This window comes from Dermochelys coriacea, chromosome 1, assembly GCF_009764565.3.
Source record: "Dermochelys coriacea isolate rDerCor1 chromosome 1, rDerCor1.pri.v4, whole genome shotgun sequence".
NCBI lineage: Eukaryota > Metazoa > Chordata > Testudines > Dermochelyidae > Dermochelys > Dermochelys coriacea.
In genome coordinates this window covers 111,361,641-111,380,295 of record NC_050068.2, presented here as the reverse complement: position 1 = coordinate 111,380,295, position 18,655 = coordinate 111,361,641, and the positions used below count along the sequence as shown (strand labels likewise).

Below are 18,655 nucleotides of genomic sequence, written 5' to 3'. Positions count from 1 at the left end.
ATCCATTCCCAGTCTCTATTCAAGCCTAAGTTAAATTGTATCCAGTTTGCAAATTAATTCCAATTCCACGGTCTCTTGGAGTCTGTTTTGGAAGTTTTTTTGTTGAAGAATAGCCACCCTCAGGTCTGTAATCGAGTGACCGGAGAGATTGAAGTGTTCTTCAACTGGTTTTTGAATGTTATGATTCTTGACGTCTGATTTGTGTCCATTTATTCTTTTACATAGAGACTGTCCAGTTTGACCAATGTACATGGCAGAGGGGCATTGCTGGCACATGATGGCATATATCACATTGGTAGATGCGCAGGTGAACGAGCCTCTGATAGTGTGGCTGATGTGATTAGGCCCTATGATGGTGTCCCCTGAATAGATATGTGGACAGACTTGGCAACGGGCTTTGTTGCAAGGATAGGTTCCTGGGTTAGTGGTTCTGTTGTGTGGTTGCTGCTGAGTATTTGCTTCAGATTGGGGGGCTGTCTGTAAGCAAGGACTGGCCTGTATCTCAAGATCGGTGAGTGATGGGTTGTCCTTCAGGATAGGTTGTAGCTCCTTGATGATGCGTTGGAGAGGTTTTAGTTGGGGGCTGAAGGTGATGGCTAGTGGCGTTCTGTTATTTTCTTTGTTGGGCCTGTCCTGTAGTAGGCGACTTCTGGCTCTGTCAATCTGTTTCTTCACTTCAGCAGGTGAGTATTGTAGTTGTAGGAATGCATGATAGAGATCTTGTGGTGTTTGTCTCTGTCTGAGGGGTTGGAGCAAATGTGGTTATATCGTAGAGCTTGGCTGTAGACAATGGATCGTGTGGTATGATCTGGATGAAAGCTAGAGGCATGTAGGTAGGAATAACGGTCAGTAGGTTTCCGATATAGGATGGTGTTTATATGACCATCGCTTATTAGCACCGTAGTGTCCAGGAAGTGGATCTCTTGTGTGGACTGGTCCAGGCTGAGGTTGATGGTGGGATGGAAATTGTTGAAATCATGGTGGAATTCCTCAAGGGCTTCTTTTCCATGGGTCCAGATGATGAAGATGTCCTCAATGTAGCACAAGTGGAGTAGGGGCATTAGAGGATGAGAGCTGAGGAAGCGTTGTTCTAAGTCAGCCATAAAAATGTTGGCATACTGTGGGGCCATGCGGGTACCCATCGCAGTGCTGCTGATTTGAAGGTATACATTGTCCCCAAATGTGAAATAGTTATGGGTGAGGACAAAGCCACAAAGTTCAGCCACCAGGTTAGCCGTGACAGTATCGGGGATACTGTTCCTGATGGCTTGTAGTCCATCTTTGTGTGGAATGTTGGTGTAGAGGGCTTCTACATACATAGCGGATAGGCTGGGGTTTTTAGGAAGATCACCAATGGATTGTAGTTTCCTCAGGAAGTCAGTGGTGTCTCGAAGATAGCTGAGAGTGCTGGTAATGTAGGGCCTGAGGAGGGAGTCTACATAGCCAGACAATCCTGCTGTCAGGGTACCAATGCCAGAGATGATGGAGCATCCAGGATTTCCAGGTGTATGGATCTTGGGTAGCAGATAGAATACCCCAGGTCGGGGTTCTAGGGGTGTGTCTGTGCGGATTTGTTCTTGTGCTTTTTCTGGAAGTTTCTTGAGCAAATGGTGTAGTTTCTTTTGGTAACTCTCAGCGGGATCAGAGGGTAATGGCTTGTAGAAAGTGGTGTTGGAGAGCTGCCTAGTAGCCTCTTGTTCATACTCCGACCTATTCATGATGACGACAGCACCTCCTTTGTCAGCCTTTTTGATTATGATGTCAGAGTTGTTTCTGAGGCTGTGGCTGGCATTGTGTTCTGCACGGCTGAGGTTATGGTGCATGTGATGCTGCTTTTCCACAATTTCAGCCCGTGCACGTCGGCGGAAGCACTCTATGTAGAAGTCCAGGCTGCTGTTTCGACCTTCAGGAGGAGTCCACCCAGAATCCTCCTTTTTGTAGTCTTGGTAGGAAGGTCTCTGTGGGTAATACGTTGGTCAGAGGGGTGTTGGAAATATTCCTTGAGTCGGAGACGTCGAAAATAGGATTCTAGGTCACCACAGAACTGTATCATGTTCATGGGGATGGAGGGACAGAAGGAGAGGCCCCGAGATAGGACAGATTCTTCTGCTGGGCTAAGAGTATAGTTGGATAGATTAACAATATTGCTGGGTGGGTTACGGGAACCACTGTTGTGGCCCCTTGTGGCATGTAGTAGTTTAGATAGTTTAGTGTCCTTTTTCTTTTGTAGAGAAGCAAAGTGTGTGTTGTAAATGGCTTGTCTAGTTTTTGTAAAGTCCAGCCACGAGGAAGTTTGTGTGGAAGGTTGGTTCTTTATGAGAGTATCCAGTTTTGAGAGCTCATTCTTAATCTTTCCCTGTTTGCTGTAGAGGATGTTGATCAGGTGGTTCCAAAGTTTCTTTGAGAGTGTGTGGCACAAGCTGTCAGCAAATCTGTGTGGTATGTAGATTATAATGGATTTTTTGCATTTGTCATACCAGCTCCTGTAGTATCATCAGTGTCTATAAATTCTAGAAAATGTTCTGACAGTCACCATTGCAGGGACATTTTTCACTAGGTTCTGTTGTTGTTACAAAACATACCATTAAAGTCATTTGTTCTGTATGGCTGACGTGAGTCGTGCAGTCCAGAATAAAGTAACGTCTTGCTGACTTCAGAGCTACCACAATCTTCTATTTGACTTTTTTTTGCCAGTAACTGTCTGAGCTCATTTTGAATTGTTTTTCAAACATAGTGGTGTGTGTACGTTTCTAAGAGGGTAGTGACTCTTAGATGCTTCTTGTGTACAACATCAAACTCAGCCATCAGCTCCACAATTTTAAGGAAGTGTCCATTGTTTGGCACATACAGCTGATCTGAAGCGCGACGCAGTGCTAGGTTTCGAGTAGCAAGTATTCTCACAATGGCAATGAGCCTTTTCAGAACTTTTTGCCAGTAAAGAGACTCTGATGCAATCTTCTCTTGATGCTGATCATCTATGGTGGCCTTTAACCTTAATCTCATCTCAAGCTCTTTCCACCTATGGAATGCTCTCTGGTGATTTGCTGCCTTCTCATGGCATGCCAGATTTCTAGCTAGATTTTTCCAGTCCTTTGTTCCTGTAGAACCCAATGTGGCTGGAACATTAGACTGGAAGAGTTTGCACCAAAAACAGTATGCAGCAATCTGGGTTTTTGGGTACATAAGCCATGGCCTTTCCACTTTGTCACCATTGGGGATGTCACGCCAGTAATGTGTTGGATGGAAACTTTTTTTATTGTCTTTGGGGAACATGAAGTTTTTCACTTGCTGTGGTCCATGCAGTACAAGGAAGTCCCTCAGGCTACTGCTCAAGTGGGTCCTGGATCATCTGGAACTAAACTCAGCAGCAGCTGTTTCTTGTGCCTCCACCACACTCTTCTCTGATCTACACGCACATTCCTGAAGAAAAGTGGTCACATCCATTTGAGATGGAGATATGGATGCTGCAGTAGCTGCCAGGTCACCTGCACTCTGACTAACTGGAAGATCAGGCATTTGCTCAACACTCACTGGGGCAGGAAGGCTCACCATGAACATTTGTGTCTATGTATCTCAGGAGAGCTCCTTCCTGCTTAGATAGAAAAGCTTCCTTTGCTTTCTTTCTTTTTCTGAATGCTGCTCCAGAGGGATGTTTTCTTCTTTCACTCATGACTGCTGTTCTGTGCCAGCTATAGTGGCTCTCACTCAGTTGAAGGGGACAAATAAGCAGGCTGGTAGCAGGGCCTGAGTGAGGGAAGATATCAGCGACTTAAGGGCCTAACTGGCTCCTACTACTTCAGTTGACTGCCTGTTCTCCTCAAGTGGGTTCAGGGAAGCAGCAGGAAACAGGAAGCTCCCTGAGAAGCTGGTGTTAATCAGTCCAGGCACCTGGGGGTGCTAGAGAGGTACATAAGAGGCTCCTCTTCCTCTCTCTACCTGCAGCTCCTGCTGCTTTCTGTTATTCCCTCTCACCTTTTCTCCTACCTGCCTGTTATGTCTCTTGTGCCCTCCTTCCTCCAGCACAGCACTCCACCATCTTTGTGCATCTAGAGCAGAGAGAATACATATGCACCAATAGCAGACAATTTTCTACACTCTGGGTCCTAGTGGTGCCCCCGAACAGTCTGGCACCTGAGGCGGCTGCCTCAGGTCACCTCATGGTAAGGCCAGCCCTGCATGAAAAGCAAGTGTTCCTTCAAAGTTGCTGCTTTGAATGGACCTAGTCAAAAGCATATGACAGTACACACACTGCACTGTGCCTCACATTGGCTGGAATGAGATACCAGACCACAAAAGTGGCAGAATCTGCACCAGTATTATCTGCACTTGAAAAATTTACACCACCTACTAGTCAGAGGACTGAACACCTAGAGATAGATATGCAAAATGAGGATGTAAGGTCTGAGGCATTTTTCTGAAGTCATATTAGGAGAGCAGCAGCCATAAGCCAAGAAGCACAAAGTCACATCCTCACATTCCTTCCAAATTAGAATGACAGACTCATAGAATATTAGAGTTGGAAGAGACCTCAGGAGATCTAGTCCAATGCCCTGCTCAAAGCAGGACTAACACCAACTAAATCATCCCAGCCAAGGCTGGGCCTTAAAAACCTCTAAGGATGGAGATACCTCCCTAGGTAACCCATTCCAGTGCTTCACCACCCTCCTAGTGAAATAGTGTTTCCAAATATCCAACCTAGACATCCCCCACTGTAACTTGAGACCATTGCTCCTTGTTCCGTCATCTACCACCACTGAGAACGGCCGAGCTCCATCCTCTTTGGAACCTCTCTTCAGGTAGTTGAAGGCTGCTATCAAATCCCCCCCTCACTCTCCTCTTCTGCAGACTAAATAGCCCCAGTTCCCTCAGTCTCTCCTCATAAGTCATGTGCCCCAGCCCCCTAATAATTTTTGTTGCCCTCTGCTGGACTCTCTCCAATTTGTCCACATCCTTTCTGTAGTGGGGGAACCAAAACTGGACACAATGCTCCAGGTGTGGCCTCACCAGTGCCAAATAGAGAGGAATAATCAGTTCCCTTAATCTGCCCGCAATGCTCCTACTAATACAGCCCAATATACCTTTGGCCTTCTTGGCAATGAGGGCACACTGCTGACTCGTACCCAGCTTCTCGTCCACCGTAATCCCCATGTCCTTTTCTGCAGAACTGCTGCTTAGCCAGTTGGTCCCCAGCCTGTAGCAGTGCATGGGATTCTTTCTTCCTAAATGCAGGACTCTGCACTTGTTCTTGTTGAACCTCATCAGATTTCTTTTGGCCCAATCCTCCAATTTGTCTAGATCACTCTGGACCCTATCCCTACCCTCTAGTGTATCTACCTCTCCCCCGAGCTTCGCGTCATCTGCGAACTTGCTGAAGGTGCAAGTAATCCCACCATCCAGATCATTGATAAAGATGTTGAACAAATCTGGCCCCAGGACCGACCCCTGGGGCAGTCCGCTTGAAGCCAGCTGCCAACTAGACATCGAGCCATTGAGCACTACCCATTGAGCCTGACAATCTAGCCAGCTTTCTATCCACCTTATAGTCCATTCATCCAATCCATACTTTAACTTGCTGGCAAGAATACTGTGGGAGACCATACCAAAAGCTTTGCTAAAGTCAAAATATATCTCATCCACCGCTTTCCCCATATCCACGGAGCCAGTCATCTCATCATAGAAGGCAATCAGGTTAGTCAGGCATGATTTGCCCTTGGTGAATCCATGTTGACTATTCCTGATCACCTTCCTCTCCTCCAAGTGCTTCAAAATGGATTCCTTGAGGACCTGCTCCATGATTTTGGCAGGGACTGAAGTGAGGCTGACCAGTCTGTAGTTCCCTGGATTCTCTTTCTCCCCCCCCCCCCTTTTTTTTTTTTTTTAAATATGGGCACTATATTTGCCTTTTTCCAATTGTTCAGGACCTCCCCCAATCGCCACGAATTTTCAAAGATAATGGCTGATGTGATTGCAGAGCCACTGACCAACACCCTCAGCACCCTTGGATGCATTAGATCTGGACCCATGGAGTTGTGCACGTCCAGCTTTTCTAAATAGCCCTTAACCTATTCTTTCACCACTGAGGGCTGCTCACCTCTCCCCATCCTGTGTTGCCCAGTGCAGCAGACTAGGAGCTGACCTTGTCTGTGAAGACAAAGGCAAAAAAAGCATTGAGTACTTCAGCTTTTTCCACATCATCTGTCACACTGAATGCGGGAGGCAACATAAAGGGTCCCACACTTTCCCTGTTGTTAACATGCCTGTAGAAACCCTTCTTGTTACCCTTCACATGCCTTGCTAGCTGCAACTCCAGTTGTGCCTTGGCCTTCCTGATTATACCTGTGCATGCTCTAGCAATATTTTTATACTCCTCCCTAGTCATCTGTGCTAATTTCCACTTCTTGTAAACTTCCTTTTTGAGTTTAAGCCCACCGAACATGTCACTGTTAAGCCAAGCTGGTCACCTGCCATATTTGCTATTCTTTCTGCATGTCTGGATGATTTGTTCCTGTGCCCTCAGTAAGGCTTCTTTAAAATACAGCCACCTCTCCTGGACTCCTTGCCCCCTCATATTAGCTTCCCAGGGTATCTTGCCCATCAGTTCCCTAAGGGAGTCTAAGTCCATGGTCCATATTTTGCTACTTTCCTTTCTTCCTTTTGTGAGGATCCTGAACTCAACAATCTCATGGTCATTACTGCCTAGGTTGCCACCCACTTCTACTTCCCCTACCAATTCTTCCCTGTTTGCAATCAGCAGGTCAAGAGGAGCACAGCCTCTAGTTGGTTGCTCCAGCACTTGTACCAGGAAGTTGTCCCCAACACTCTCCAAATACTTCCTGGATTATCAAAATAATGTAATATTGGGCTGGGAAGGACCCCTCCTAATAGTAGGACCCCTCCTAATAGTACCAATCATCATCAGATAAGCAAGGAATCTCTCAAAATGTTTAAAGAAAACTTTGTTTGATGGCATTCTAATCTGGCAGAGAATCACTTATCAACAGTGGTGGGTGTGAAATCTCTATTTCTTTATTCTTTTATGGTCCCCACTTCTCTATTGTTTATCTGTATGGTTTCTGTCTGGTTATTTGATTATGCAACAGACAGAAAATTAATTTTACAAGATTTAAATAAACTAAAGTGTTGGGGTATGATTGGGTAAAGAATTATTTCGCAATATGTTAGGATTGGTCAAAGAATTCTTTTGTAATATCTTAGTAAAATGATTTGTTACGGTATAGCTAAGCAGGACTCAAGTTTCACTACATAAACAAGTCGAAGAAAGAGACCAGCTGGGAAGGAAAAAGAAAGGAAAACGGAAGAAGAAGAAAACTCCCCTCCCCTCCCCACCAAGAGACAGTCTAAAATCAGAGCAGCTAAGAATCCTCTGCACAACCGCTTGACATGCAGCAACGAGAACTCAGATGAGACCGACCTTGCCTGGCCAACAGGGAAAGTCTGCCTGCATGATCAGGATTGATGAACATAGCACTTTATGCTTAGCATGTGTATTTTGCATGGTAATTGTTAATAAATAGTTAAGGCTATTATTGTGTAAGGCTCTTTCACTGGTAAAAAGATCCTGCAAACCCACAGACAGGGCCGTCCCAAACTATTCTGGGGCCCTACACAGCTCCCCCGCTTGGGCGGGGGGGGGAAGGAGAAGGCCTGGCCCCAGACCTCTGCAGGGGGAGGGGGCAGGGCTGGCTTGGGGGGCAGGTGGGAACCTCCCCCCCAGCACTCAGCAGCACCGCAGCAGGGGCTGGGTTGCTGTAGTTCCTGTCGCCAGTGAGTGCAGGCCCAGCCCTGCTGCAGTCCTCAGGGATGGGGCTGGGGCACAGCAGGGGCAGGAAGAGGTGGGGCTAAGGTGAAGCAGGGGCGGGGCCATGGGGAAGAGGCATAGCAGGAGCTGGAGCAGCATACAGCTGCACAGGGCACCAGAAAATTTGGTGCCCCAAATTTCCTGGTGCCCTACGCCGCTGCGTACTTTGTGTATGGGTAGGGATGGTTCTGCCCACAGAAGAGTATGCCCTGAACGCTAGGAACTAGGTAAGGGTGTGTGCCTTTCGCCTGGAGCCCTACGAACTGAGAAAGGGTGGGGGTGCCTAAATCAACGTGGGGCCTTGAGCCTTAGGAACTGGGCAAAGGTGAGTGCCCCAGAGTGTGTGCATAACAAGAACAGACCCATAGGTGCCAACTTTTCCCAGCACCGGTGGGTGCTCAACCCCTCCCGCCCCTGGCCCCACCCCGACGCCACCCCCATGCCGCCCCCATTCCAACCCGTTCTCCAAAGTCCCAGCCCCCTCCCTGACCCTATTGGACTCCTTCCCCAAATACCTACCCCAAACCTGCCTCTTCCCCGAGCATGCTGCATTCCCTCTCCTCCCCCCTCCCTCCCAGCGCTTGCCCCAGTGGCAAGCGCTGGGAGCTAGGGGGAGAAGCGGAGCCACAGCGCACTCAGGGGAGGATGTAGAGGCAGAGTGGAGGCAGACATGAGCTGGGATGCGGGGGGGCGGCAGGGAGCTGCCAGTGGGTGCAGAGCACCCACCAATTTTTCCCCATGGGTGCTCCAGCCCAGGAGCATCCACAGAGTCGGAACCTATGATGGAACCCATCAGCAAGATTTAAGGACAATCCCCTGCTGAGAACCCACCCTCTGCTGTTAGGGAAAGGGGAGAGTGGTGGAATTACTATTAGTACATGTCCCTGGACCCTGCTTGGCAGCTCTCTCTTTTGTATCAGCATCTGGCTAGTAGGTGCTTGGTAAATCTGAAGTTACTGAAAGATAGAAGGACCTTTCGGTCACTTCTCTGTCCTCCATAGTTTCCTGCTGTAAGAAAGAGCCAAAGGCAGAAGAATGGAAGACATAAGAAGCCTCCAGTACTGCACCTGTCCCAGCCTTCTTTTTTGGGTCTCCTTTGTGAGCAAACAACATTTTTTTCAATTAACAACAATATGAAACTGACATGACACTCCGGAGCTAGAAGCTATATGCTTCAGCCTACTAAGAGTAAGAGGTGAAGACAGTAGGTCACAGACACCCAGAATTTTGGCTTTTGCACCTAACATCTCACTGGGAAAGTGAAAAAGTGCTTCCTAGAACACATCAATATTAACTAAGGAATTCACACATTTAATACAAATAAACTAGAACAAAACTGGAATAATGTGCAAACAAGTAACCTTAAACCTACCTCATGTAAACTTCGCTCTTTTCAACAACCATTTTCCAGAGTCATCTTTCATTATTCTGCTTTATACAAGATTGTTAAATCAGCATGCTAATATTTTACAAATATAAGAAAAGGGAGGGTTTAAAATAATCTACTTGTCCCAAGTGAGTAGGAAGCTTGACATGACACACAAGGGGAACATCCTCCACTTCAGCAGAATCTAAGCTTTCTTAAAACCCACACTTCTAGATTTTATAGTTCTAAAGAATCTTCAAAATGTGACTAAAATGTAATATAATGCAGTGATTTATTCCCAAGTCTGCAGACAGATCTCTCCAGTACCTCTTCTGCTACTAGTACCTTTGCCAAGCAGCAGGAGAGTGAAATGTGTAAGATTCTGATTAGCTTCACAGCTGCTATTTAGAACTAGATCCGAAGGGAAAACTGATGTTTTAGTTTGCTGATAGTTCCAAATAAGTTTAAAAAAATCTTTTAGAGTCAGATGAAAAGTGTCATTTTAACTGAGCTTTTTTTTCTTAAGCCACACATTTTTAGGGTTTTTTGTAATTAAACTTCAGACAATTTCTAAATAAAAAGAGTAATTTTGAATCAAAAAATAAAAAGTTTCATTTTTAAAATGTCAGAGAAACATTCTGATTTTCTCAATTTTTTTTAAAACTACAACAATTCACAAAATGGTTTGGTTGATGGGAATATGCATTTTTTCACCTAAAAATATTTTGTACAGCAGTGAAATAGTCAAAAATCACGTTAATTTCGTAACGATGGCCACAGCTTCAGAAACTTATATGCTGCAGAGGCCATCTCCTGGACTTCCATTAAGCACTGGCATGGAGACATGCGAAGGGCTTGGTTGGAGAACACTGTGTTCAAGGTACTCTCTACCAAACTTTCCATACCCCTCATTCCCCATGTTCAGAGAACAGACTCTCCATGAGTGTCTCAGCTTGCATCCTACCCTGTGTTCACATCACCCCTTGCACCTCCTTCTTGGATATCTTAGTCTCTTGCATCATCTATGCCAGTGGTCCTCAACCTTTTTGGGCTCAGGGCCTATTTATAAATGTTTATTGACTGTTGTGAGCCATTAAATAGTCTGGGGATAGAGGCCCTGGGGCAGAGCCATAACTAGGCATTTTAGCACCCAGGGCAAGCAAGCATATTTGCACCTCCTACTAGAGGTGAGGTGAGGGGATGGGGGGGTACACAGGGTCATGTGCCCACCCCACCCCCAGGTTTTTTGGTTGTGCCCCCTGCAACCCAGTCAGGCTGGGTGGCCCGCTAAGGTGAGTCAGGGATGGAGGTTGTGATGCAGGCAAACCATCTTAGATTAAAGGCAATAGGCAGTTCACCTGTTTGTGAACCTCAGAGGAATGTCAAGAGGTACTGTAACATGCAAAGCAACTCACTCGTAACATCTGTAAAATCTTGTAATATTTGATCTGTTAATTTTGGCAATATCCTGCTGCTTATTTGTTATTAAGCATGCCCTATAGTGAATAACCCTCGATCAGAAGAAATACTAATGTTATTGTCAGGTTTCAGAGTAGCAGCCGTGTTAGTCTGTATTCGCAAAAAGAAAAGGAGTACTTGTGGCACCTTAGAGACTAACAAATTTATTTGAGCATAAGCTTTCGTGAGCTACAGCTCACTTCATCGGATGCATGCATGCATCCGATGAAGTGAGCTGTAGCTCACGAAAGCTTATGCTCAAATAAATTTGTTAGTCTCTAAGGTGCCACAAGTACTCCTTTTCTTAATGTTATTGTATCCACTTGTCTATGAACCTATTGGTTGCTAATGTTATTGTATCCACTTGTTAGACTAGAACAAAGCCACACTGTGTTTACATGGCACGTGCACCATTAATTACATTTACGCTAAGTTTACCCGCGATTGTTGTCTGTATACTTAATTAATCCTGGAGCAATAATGTGTGTTAGTGATTAGTTGTGAATTCATTTGATGCGTAAAACTGCATGAAAGCTAAATGTTTTTGGCTATCATGTTGTTCCCGTTTATCTATATCCATTTGTCTAAAGTTGTTCAGCAAGGAGGAACATTGCTGAGCACACAACACCCATGCTTTGACGTCAAAGGGAAATCTAGAGACACATGCTGTGCTAAAAACACTTGACAGGCTATATTCTACTATAAAATACTGGATCCTGACATCTGATCTTTTTGGATGCTGTATCTAGAAAGCTACCTGACAAGACAGAGTTCCGCAAATCCACTTTGGAAAAACCCTGAGAGAATTTGTGAAAAGACCCTATAAGACTGGCAGATTGCTTACATCACTGCTTTTATTTTGAACCTAAAAACCCTAATTCACCTGTAATGTATTTTATTTGCTTTAAACTTGCTACGACTCATTGCTTTTTCCTAACTAATAAATCTTTAGTTTTAGTTTACTAAAGGATTGGCTACAAGAGGGGTTGGCAACCTATGGCATGCGTGCCAAACACGGCACGCGAGCCAATTTTTAATGGCACGCTGCTGTCTGCCAGGGACAGCAGCGTATAATTAAAAATCCTGCCCGCCCCTGCCCACCCACTCTCTCCTTGCAGGGAAGGCAAGCTTCCCCCTTGCCCCGCCTCTTTCCCCAGTGTGCTAGGTTCTTGCCCCTCCTCTTCTCCCTCCCTGCTGCCGATCAGCCCTTGCTATGTAGGGGAGAGGGAAAAGCGGAGCTACAGCACTCTTGTGCTCTCTGCTCTGTTGGGGAAGGGGGTGGAATTGGCATATTCCCTCCAGCACCCTGCCTTGAGCCGCTCAGGGCATAGGGCTGGGAGCACCCCCACGACCCCAGCCCATACCCCCAACCCTCTGCCTTGACTCCTGCACCCCCCCACACCCTAGCCCCATGCCTGACCCCTTCACCCCCCGACAACCCCAGCCCTGACTCTTGCACCCCCACATCCACATCCCCACCCCGAGCACCAAACGGGAGCTCCTGCACACACACACACTCCCACCTGCACCCCTCGCACCAAATGGGAGTTGCCCAGGTAAGTGCTCTACACCGAAACCTCCTGCCCCAACCCTGAGCCCCCTCCCTCATTCTAGCTCCTGGCCAGACCCTGCACCCCAACCTGCTCCTTCACTGCCAGCCCTGTTCTCAGTGCACTCCCACCCTCAGCTCAGTGCAGAGAGAGGAAGAGAATGGGCCAGAACCAGGGAGAAAGTAGGTACCTACTCTATGTGGACAGGGCCAGGACCCCAGACCGGCAGCGGGCTGAGTGGGGCCAGCAGCCAGGAACCTGGTTGGCAGGAGCCAGCGGACGGAACCCCAGACCAGCAGTGGGCTGAGCCGCTCAGGGTTCCTGGCCGCCGGCCCTGCTCAGCCCGCTGCCCGTCTGGGGTTCTGGCTGCCAGCCCCTTGCCAGCCGGGGTCCCAGCCACAGGCCCCGCTCAGCCTGCTGCAGGCCTAGGTGAACAGAACCCCAGGCCGGCAACGGTCTGAGCGTGCCGCCGGTGTAAGATCATCATTTTAATTTAATTTTAAATGAAGCTTCTTAAACATTTTGAAAACCTTTTTTACATACAACAATAGTTTAGTTATATAATATACAGACTTATAGAGAGAGACCTAAAAAAAAAATGTTAAAATGTAGTATTGGCACACAAAACCTTAAATTAAAGTGAATAAATGAAGACTCAGCACACCACTTCTGAAAGGCTGCCGACCCTTGGGCTACAGCATTGCCTTTGGCGGGATCTAGAGCATATTCTGACCTGGAGTAAGGGACTGGCCCTTTGGAGCTGGAAGTAACCAAATGTGGCTCCATAATAAAAATAATATAGTGATCCCAGAGGACTATACCACCGATATGGGGCATCTGCCCTGATTTCTGACAGTCAGACCTGTCAGAGTTTGGCACTCTTAGCAGTGAGCCACTCCAGACACCAACACAGAGGTGATGCTCCCTTTCCAAGTCTCGGCCCCACCGAGCCCCACCACACACCCTGGACAGCTGCCCCGCTCTGGTAGCAGTCCTGCCCTAGAGTGGTTGTGGTCAGATCCTGCCCTCCAGGGGGATTGAGTCCTGCCTGACACATCCCACAGTGGCGGCTCCTACCGCTCCTGTGCTGTGGGGCTGACTAGACTTGGCTCTTTGCTCTGGGTGTTGCAACCTCAGGGTTGCAGCACTGCTCAGGTTTGGCCCTGCCACGCTCGACTGGACCAAATTTGTGAGAGTGGAGTTGTGACCTGGCTCACGGGGTTGTTTTCCTTGCCCCCTCTCCAACCATTATTGTAGAAAATATAATCAGAAATGTTCTGATGTTTTCAAGATAGGAGGAAAGAAAACGGGAGTGAGTTCTCGTAGAAGGGAGCAGAAGAGAGGAAGAGTATCTAGTTCACAAGAGAATTAGATAATTCACGGAAGCTAGGTCAATCAATGGTGGGCAAACTACAACCTGGGGGCCACATCCAGCCCTTCAGAAGTTTTAACCTGGCCCTTGAGCTCTAGCCGGGGAGCGGGATCCGGGGCTTGTCCTGCTCCATGCATGCCATGGCCAGGAACTGCGGCCAATGGGAGCTGCAGGGACAGTGCCTGCGAAAAGGGCAGCATGCAGAGATACCTGGCCCTGCCTCCGCATAGCAGCTGGAAGGGGGACATGCCGCTGCTTCTGGGAGCTGCTTGAGGTAAGTGCTGCCCAGAGCCTGCACTCCGGCCCCCCTCCCGCACCCCGATCCCCTGCTCCAACCCTGATCCCCCTCCCATCCTCCGAACCCCCCTACCCCAGCCCGGAGCCCCCTCCCGCACTCTGAACTCATTTCTGGCCCCTCCTCAGAGCCCGCACCCCCAGCTGGAGCCCTCATCCTGTCCTGCACTCCAACCCCCAATTTCATAAGCATTCATGGCCCGCCATATAATTTCCATACCCAGATGTGGCCCTCAGACCAAAAAGTTTGCCCACCCCCACCCTAGTCTCTATTTGCCAGAAGCTGGAAATGAGTGACAGAGAATGGATCACTTGATGATTACCTGTTTTGTTCATTCCCTCTGAGGCACCTGGCATTGGCCACTGTTGGAAGACAGGATACTGGGCTAGATGGACCTTTGGTGTGACCCAGTATGGCCATTCTTATGTGGTTGAAGTGTCATTCACTCAAATTTGGCCTACCCAGGCTCCTATCATCATGATAGCTGGGCCAAAGCTGAATGGTGCTGGGACCCCAGAGGTTGCAGTGCCTGGAGGAAGGAAGTGAGCCCAGCCAGCCCTGTGGGACAGGAACCCCTTTGAAACATTCTAGTGACTCAATTTTGGGTTCTGCCTATGCCCCTGTTCTGCCTCCAAGTCTCCAGCACTTGTATCCCCTGCAAGGATTGCCCAATCACATAAGTCATGTCCTCCTCACACTCTTCCCCTCTTCTCCGCCTTCCATGACAACTCACTCCCATTTCCTTCCCTCCTATCTTGTAAACATCAGAACATTTCTGCTTAGATGGAGAGGGGGCAAGGAAAACAAGAGGATTACAGTGAAGGTGCCCAAGGAAGCACAGCATGTAACTCCACTATAATGGCACTTTCTCTGGATGGGAGACTGTGACATGTCAACAGGGTATAAGCTGACCTGTAAGACTGCTGAGCCCTCCAAACTCACCAACCTGGGCTGGCTGCCTCTCACAAGTTCTGCATTCACACTGCCGTCCACAGGCAGAGACACACCCAACTGAGTTACATAAATGATCTCCCTGCCACTTATGAACCATCAATAAAGGTTCCAGCCAATTCCCCCAGGTCTCCAGCATTGCACCCCAGAAATACACCATCTTGCACTGCGCAAGGTTCTCTTGAACAATGCAAACCCATTAATAAGTTTGCCACTTCCTCATAGGAAAGTGGACATGCACCAGTCTTTGTAATCTGAGCTGAGATTCCCCTAGCATTTCAACCAAAACACATACTGTTTTAGGTAAATTATAAAAACAGATGTATTAAGTACAGAGAGATAGATTTTAAGTGATTATAAGTAATAGGCACAGAGAGCAAATTTAGTTACTTAAACAAAAATAAACTCTCAGTCTAAATTCTAACTTAAAGAGACTAAGCAAGATTTGAATCAAGCAGTGTCTCACCCCGACAGATGGTACAAGCAGCTGACAGTTCCTCAATACCCAGACTGAACCCTTTTCAAGACTGGGACCAAATTCCCCAGTTCAAAAAGTCTTTTCCTTCAAGAAGATTTTCCAGGTGTTGAGATGGGGGGGGAGGGGGGTGCAGAGGCCAAGTGATGATGTCACTGTCTCTCTTTTTACACCTTCTTCCAGCTGCTAGAAAGATCCTTGCTGTGGCATTGGGGTCAGTCAGTTCCTATTGGTCAAGCAGTCTCCATTGTGTACGTGCCTTCTGTAAGGAGCCTCCGGGATAGTCTATTGTTTTCTTAATGGGCCATCAGCATCTATCTGACCAGTGATGGGTGCTCCTTTGTCCTTACTGAAAGTCTCATTGTCAGAGTCTCCCAACCTCACAACATATTTCAATAGCACATATTGCAATACTTCATAATTCCACAAACACTGATAGTACATACAATCTAACAGGTTATTAATGTTCAGTAGATTAAGACTTTTAAAATGATACCCCGCCAGGCATGCATTTGAACCAAAACATATCCTAATCATATCACAGTAGTGAATATTGGGTTCCAGAGTGCTACTTTGAGGTACAGAGTGTCACAGAGACCTGCTGTGATTCCCCAGAGAGCAGACCTGCTCTGACAAATTTTTCCACAATCTGAGTAAGTTTCCGAGACCTGAAGAAGAGCTCTGTATAAGCACGAAAGCTTGTCTCTCTCACCAATAGAAGTTGGTCCAATAAAAGATATTACCTCACCCACCTTGTCTCTCTAAATTTTTCCAGGTTTGTTGGACTTGGGCTCCCTTTGGTAAACCTTAACTGATCAAGGTGAGGCTGGAGAGCCACAATAGTCAGTGAAACACTCATGCTTCACTATCACACTTCTGTGCTTTAAAGTGATTATTTTATAAAGAAAGCAATCTCAGTTGCCGTGTCTTGACACAAAGAAGTGCAGTTACGACAAAGAATGCTGTATTACTGCCAAAGTGTACGAATAGTCTCACCTCTCATATTCCTTTGTCTTCTAAAGTAATGCTGGAGTTGGGAGTTACAGGGGTTCTCAGACTGTTTTTTATAACTAATTATTAGCCTTCTCTAAATTTCAATAATGAATATTTTTAACTCCTTGTAACTACTACATTACTTCTAGCTTACCTGAAGAGAACAGATTTAATGCTAGCTTTGCTCAAAATTCCATCTTTACACTAGGAATAAGTGTTGAAAGTTTGGTATGGATCCATATTTTTCATACAAAACAAAGAATTTAAACCTCTTTTTAATCATTAGAAATCCCTGTGAAATCTTCACCATATTACCCTCCATAATGCATTAGTAAAATTGAAAAGTACTACCTTTATTGCAGCTTCTCTCAAGGCCTCCAATCGCTGTCTACTACTCTCTTTCATGTTTACAACATCTTTGTAGTCACCCTGAAGGGCTCTTTGGAGTCCATGGATTGCTTGAAAGACTGAATTTTCACTTTCATTCAGCTCCTTCTGGAAAATTTCAAATGTGTGAACCTGAAAAATTTTCTCTTCATCTGACAGCCCCAAGTCCTTCTCCACTGATCTTATTGCATTTTTTAGTTTGTTGAGAACCACGTTCTTTTGACGAAGGAGCCCAGATAGCTTTCTGCAGTTTTCTAAGACCCATTGTTTTCTCTGTGTGACAGCAGCACCTTTCCCACGATGCAGCTTTATTGCATGCTTTACTACATCTTCATGCTCCACAGTGTTCAATAACTGGCAGCAAAGCAGTGCAATCAATATCCATAGAGAATTAAATTCAATTGCCTTCATTGTATTGCTGTATACAACCAGGAACAGTCCAAAGCCTTCTATAACATGCTCTTTGCATTTCGAATACACATGTTGTGCTGAAAGATAATACACATTAGCCATCAAACATGGTTCAGTATTGGGTCACTGGATCAAATCCAATTTAAAAAAAAAAGTCTCAAATGAAGTCTAATGAAAAGTATGAGTTCTCCGTTGATCAACAGATAGTCAAAACCACCAAATCTTTCTGGTTTAGTAACATTTTTATTTTCCTGGGCTATCTGTTCTCCAAAACATAATAACTTGCTTTAAATCCATCAAGCTGTAAAGCTTAGCAGTACCACACTGGTCACTCATGCTTCCTTTGGATGAGATGTGGACTGTTTCTCTAAACTTATTTGTTAAGATAAGGGTTGGACTTAGTTACTAGTATGTAAGTTTGCTCTTTTTAAAATATCCATAAACCATCTGTGGTTTTCAAGCCTACATTTAAAAAGAATATATATATGTCACTGTCAAATTATGGATAGCACCTCAACATATAATAGCTGATTTATAGAAGAGACAAAAAAACAAATTCTTTGCCTCAAAGAGATTACAATATAAATGATGCTTGCAAAATTCTCATTTCACATAGGACAGAGAGCAATGAGATTTTCCTAATTTTTTGTCATTTCCAGCTTGAGCCAGACTTGGACCAATTTCCCTAAGCTATCCCAGTATCTCTCAATATCATTTTTCAGTGCCTTTCTGAGGAAAACATTGTAAAATGTCAGGTTTATAAATGATATTGACTAACCCCTAGTGCTGATAATAAATAATTCAAAATAAACATTTAAAAAGATAGTCAAAATTATGTGTCTTTAGCATTAACTATGGTAGGATTTCAAATAATGGACAAAGGATGTGCACAGTCTGCATTAGTTCAGAAATTATGTGCAAACATGGTACCCAATAAAGGCCTTATATTTCCTAAAAAAATAAAATGACCTATTTGCCATCTAAACATGCCATTCTAGAATTGCAGAATTTAATTTAAATTTTAGCAAATTTCAGTAGAACAGATAAATATGTGCCTTAATATTAAGCTGCAATTTTGAACTTTGGTGCAATAACCATAGTCAAGAAAGATTACAAGTACAAATAACTTGATCAGTCCAACTGAGACATCACCTCTCTACTTATGATACGCTGCCAATTACAATGAACAGAGTTAATGATGCTAGCAGGGCCGTCCTTAGGCATACACGGCTGCGTAGGGCACCCGAAAATTTGAGGCACCATTCCCCCCACTGGCTGTGGCTGGAATCCTCTCTTCTCCCGGTTCCTCCCCCATGCTGGGCCAATGGGCTTCTCCCTGCCCCCAACCCTGCCACTTCCTTTACTTGCTCCTCAGCTGGCCGGCAGAGGGCTCCAATTTCCAGCTCTGCTGCCCCAGCCCTGGGGCGCCCAGAGTTGCGCAGCAGGTCACTGGCAGCCCAGTCGGTCACTGGTGGCCCAGCCCACCACCACCCGGAGCAGAGTCCCTCCCTGGACCCTGCCTTCCTGCGCCGCTTGCTCTCTGGCGGGGACCAGGCGAGGAGAAGCAAAAAGTCCAGG

At 46.1% G+C, this 18,655-nt stretch overlaps 1 protein-coding gene across 1 annotated transcript in view; it reads right to left on the bottom strand.

Moving 5' to 3' along the window:
• The window catches only part of TMCO3 (transmembrane and coiled-coil domains 3), a 66,095-nt gene extending 48,577 nt beyond the window's left edge, over positions 1-17,518 (bottom strand). The window contains 2 exon segments of the mRNA XM_043507372.1: positions 16,631-17,154; positions 17,359-17,518. Coding sequence (XP_043363307.1) covers positions 16,631-17,154; positions 17,359-17,413 — 579 coding nt within the window. The 5' untranslated portion in view covers positions 17,414-17,518.
• Positions 17,519-18,655: the final 1,137 nt, after the last annotated feature.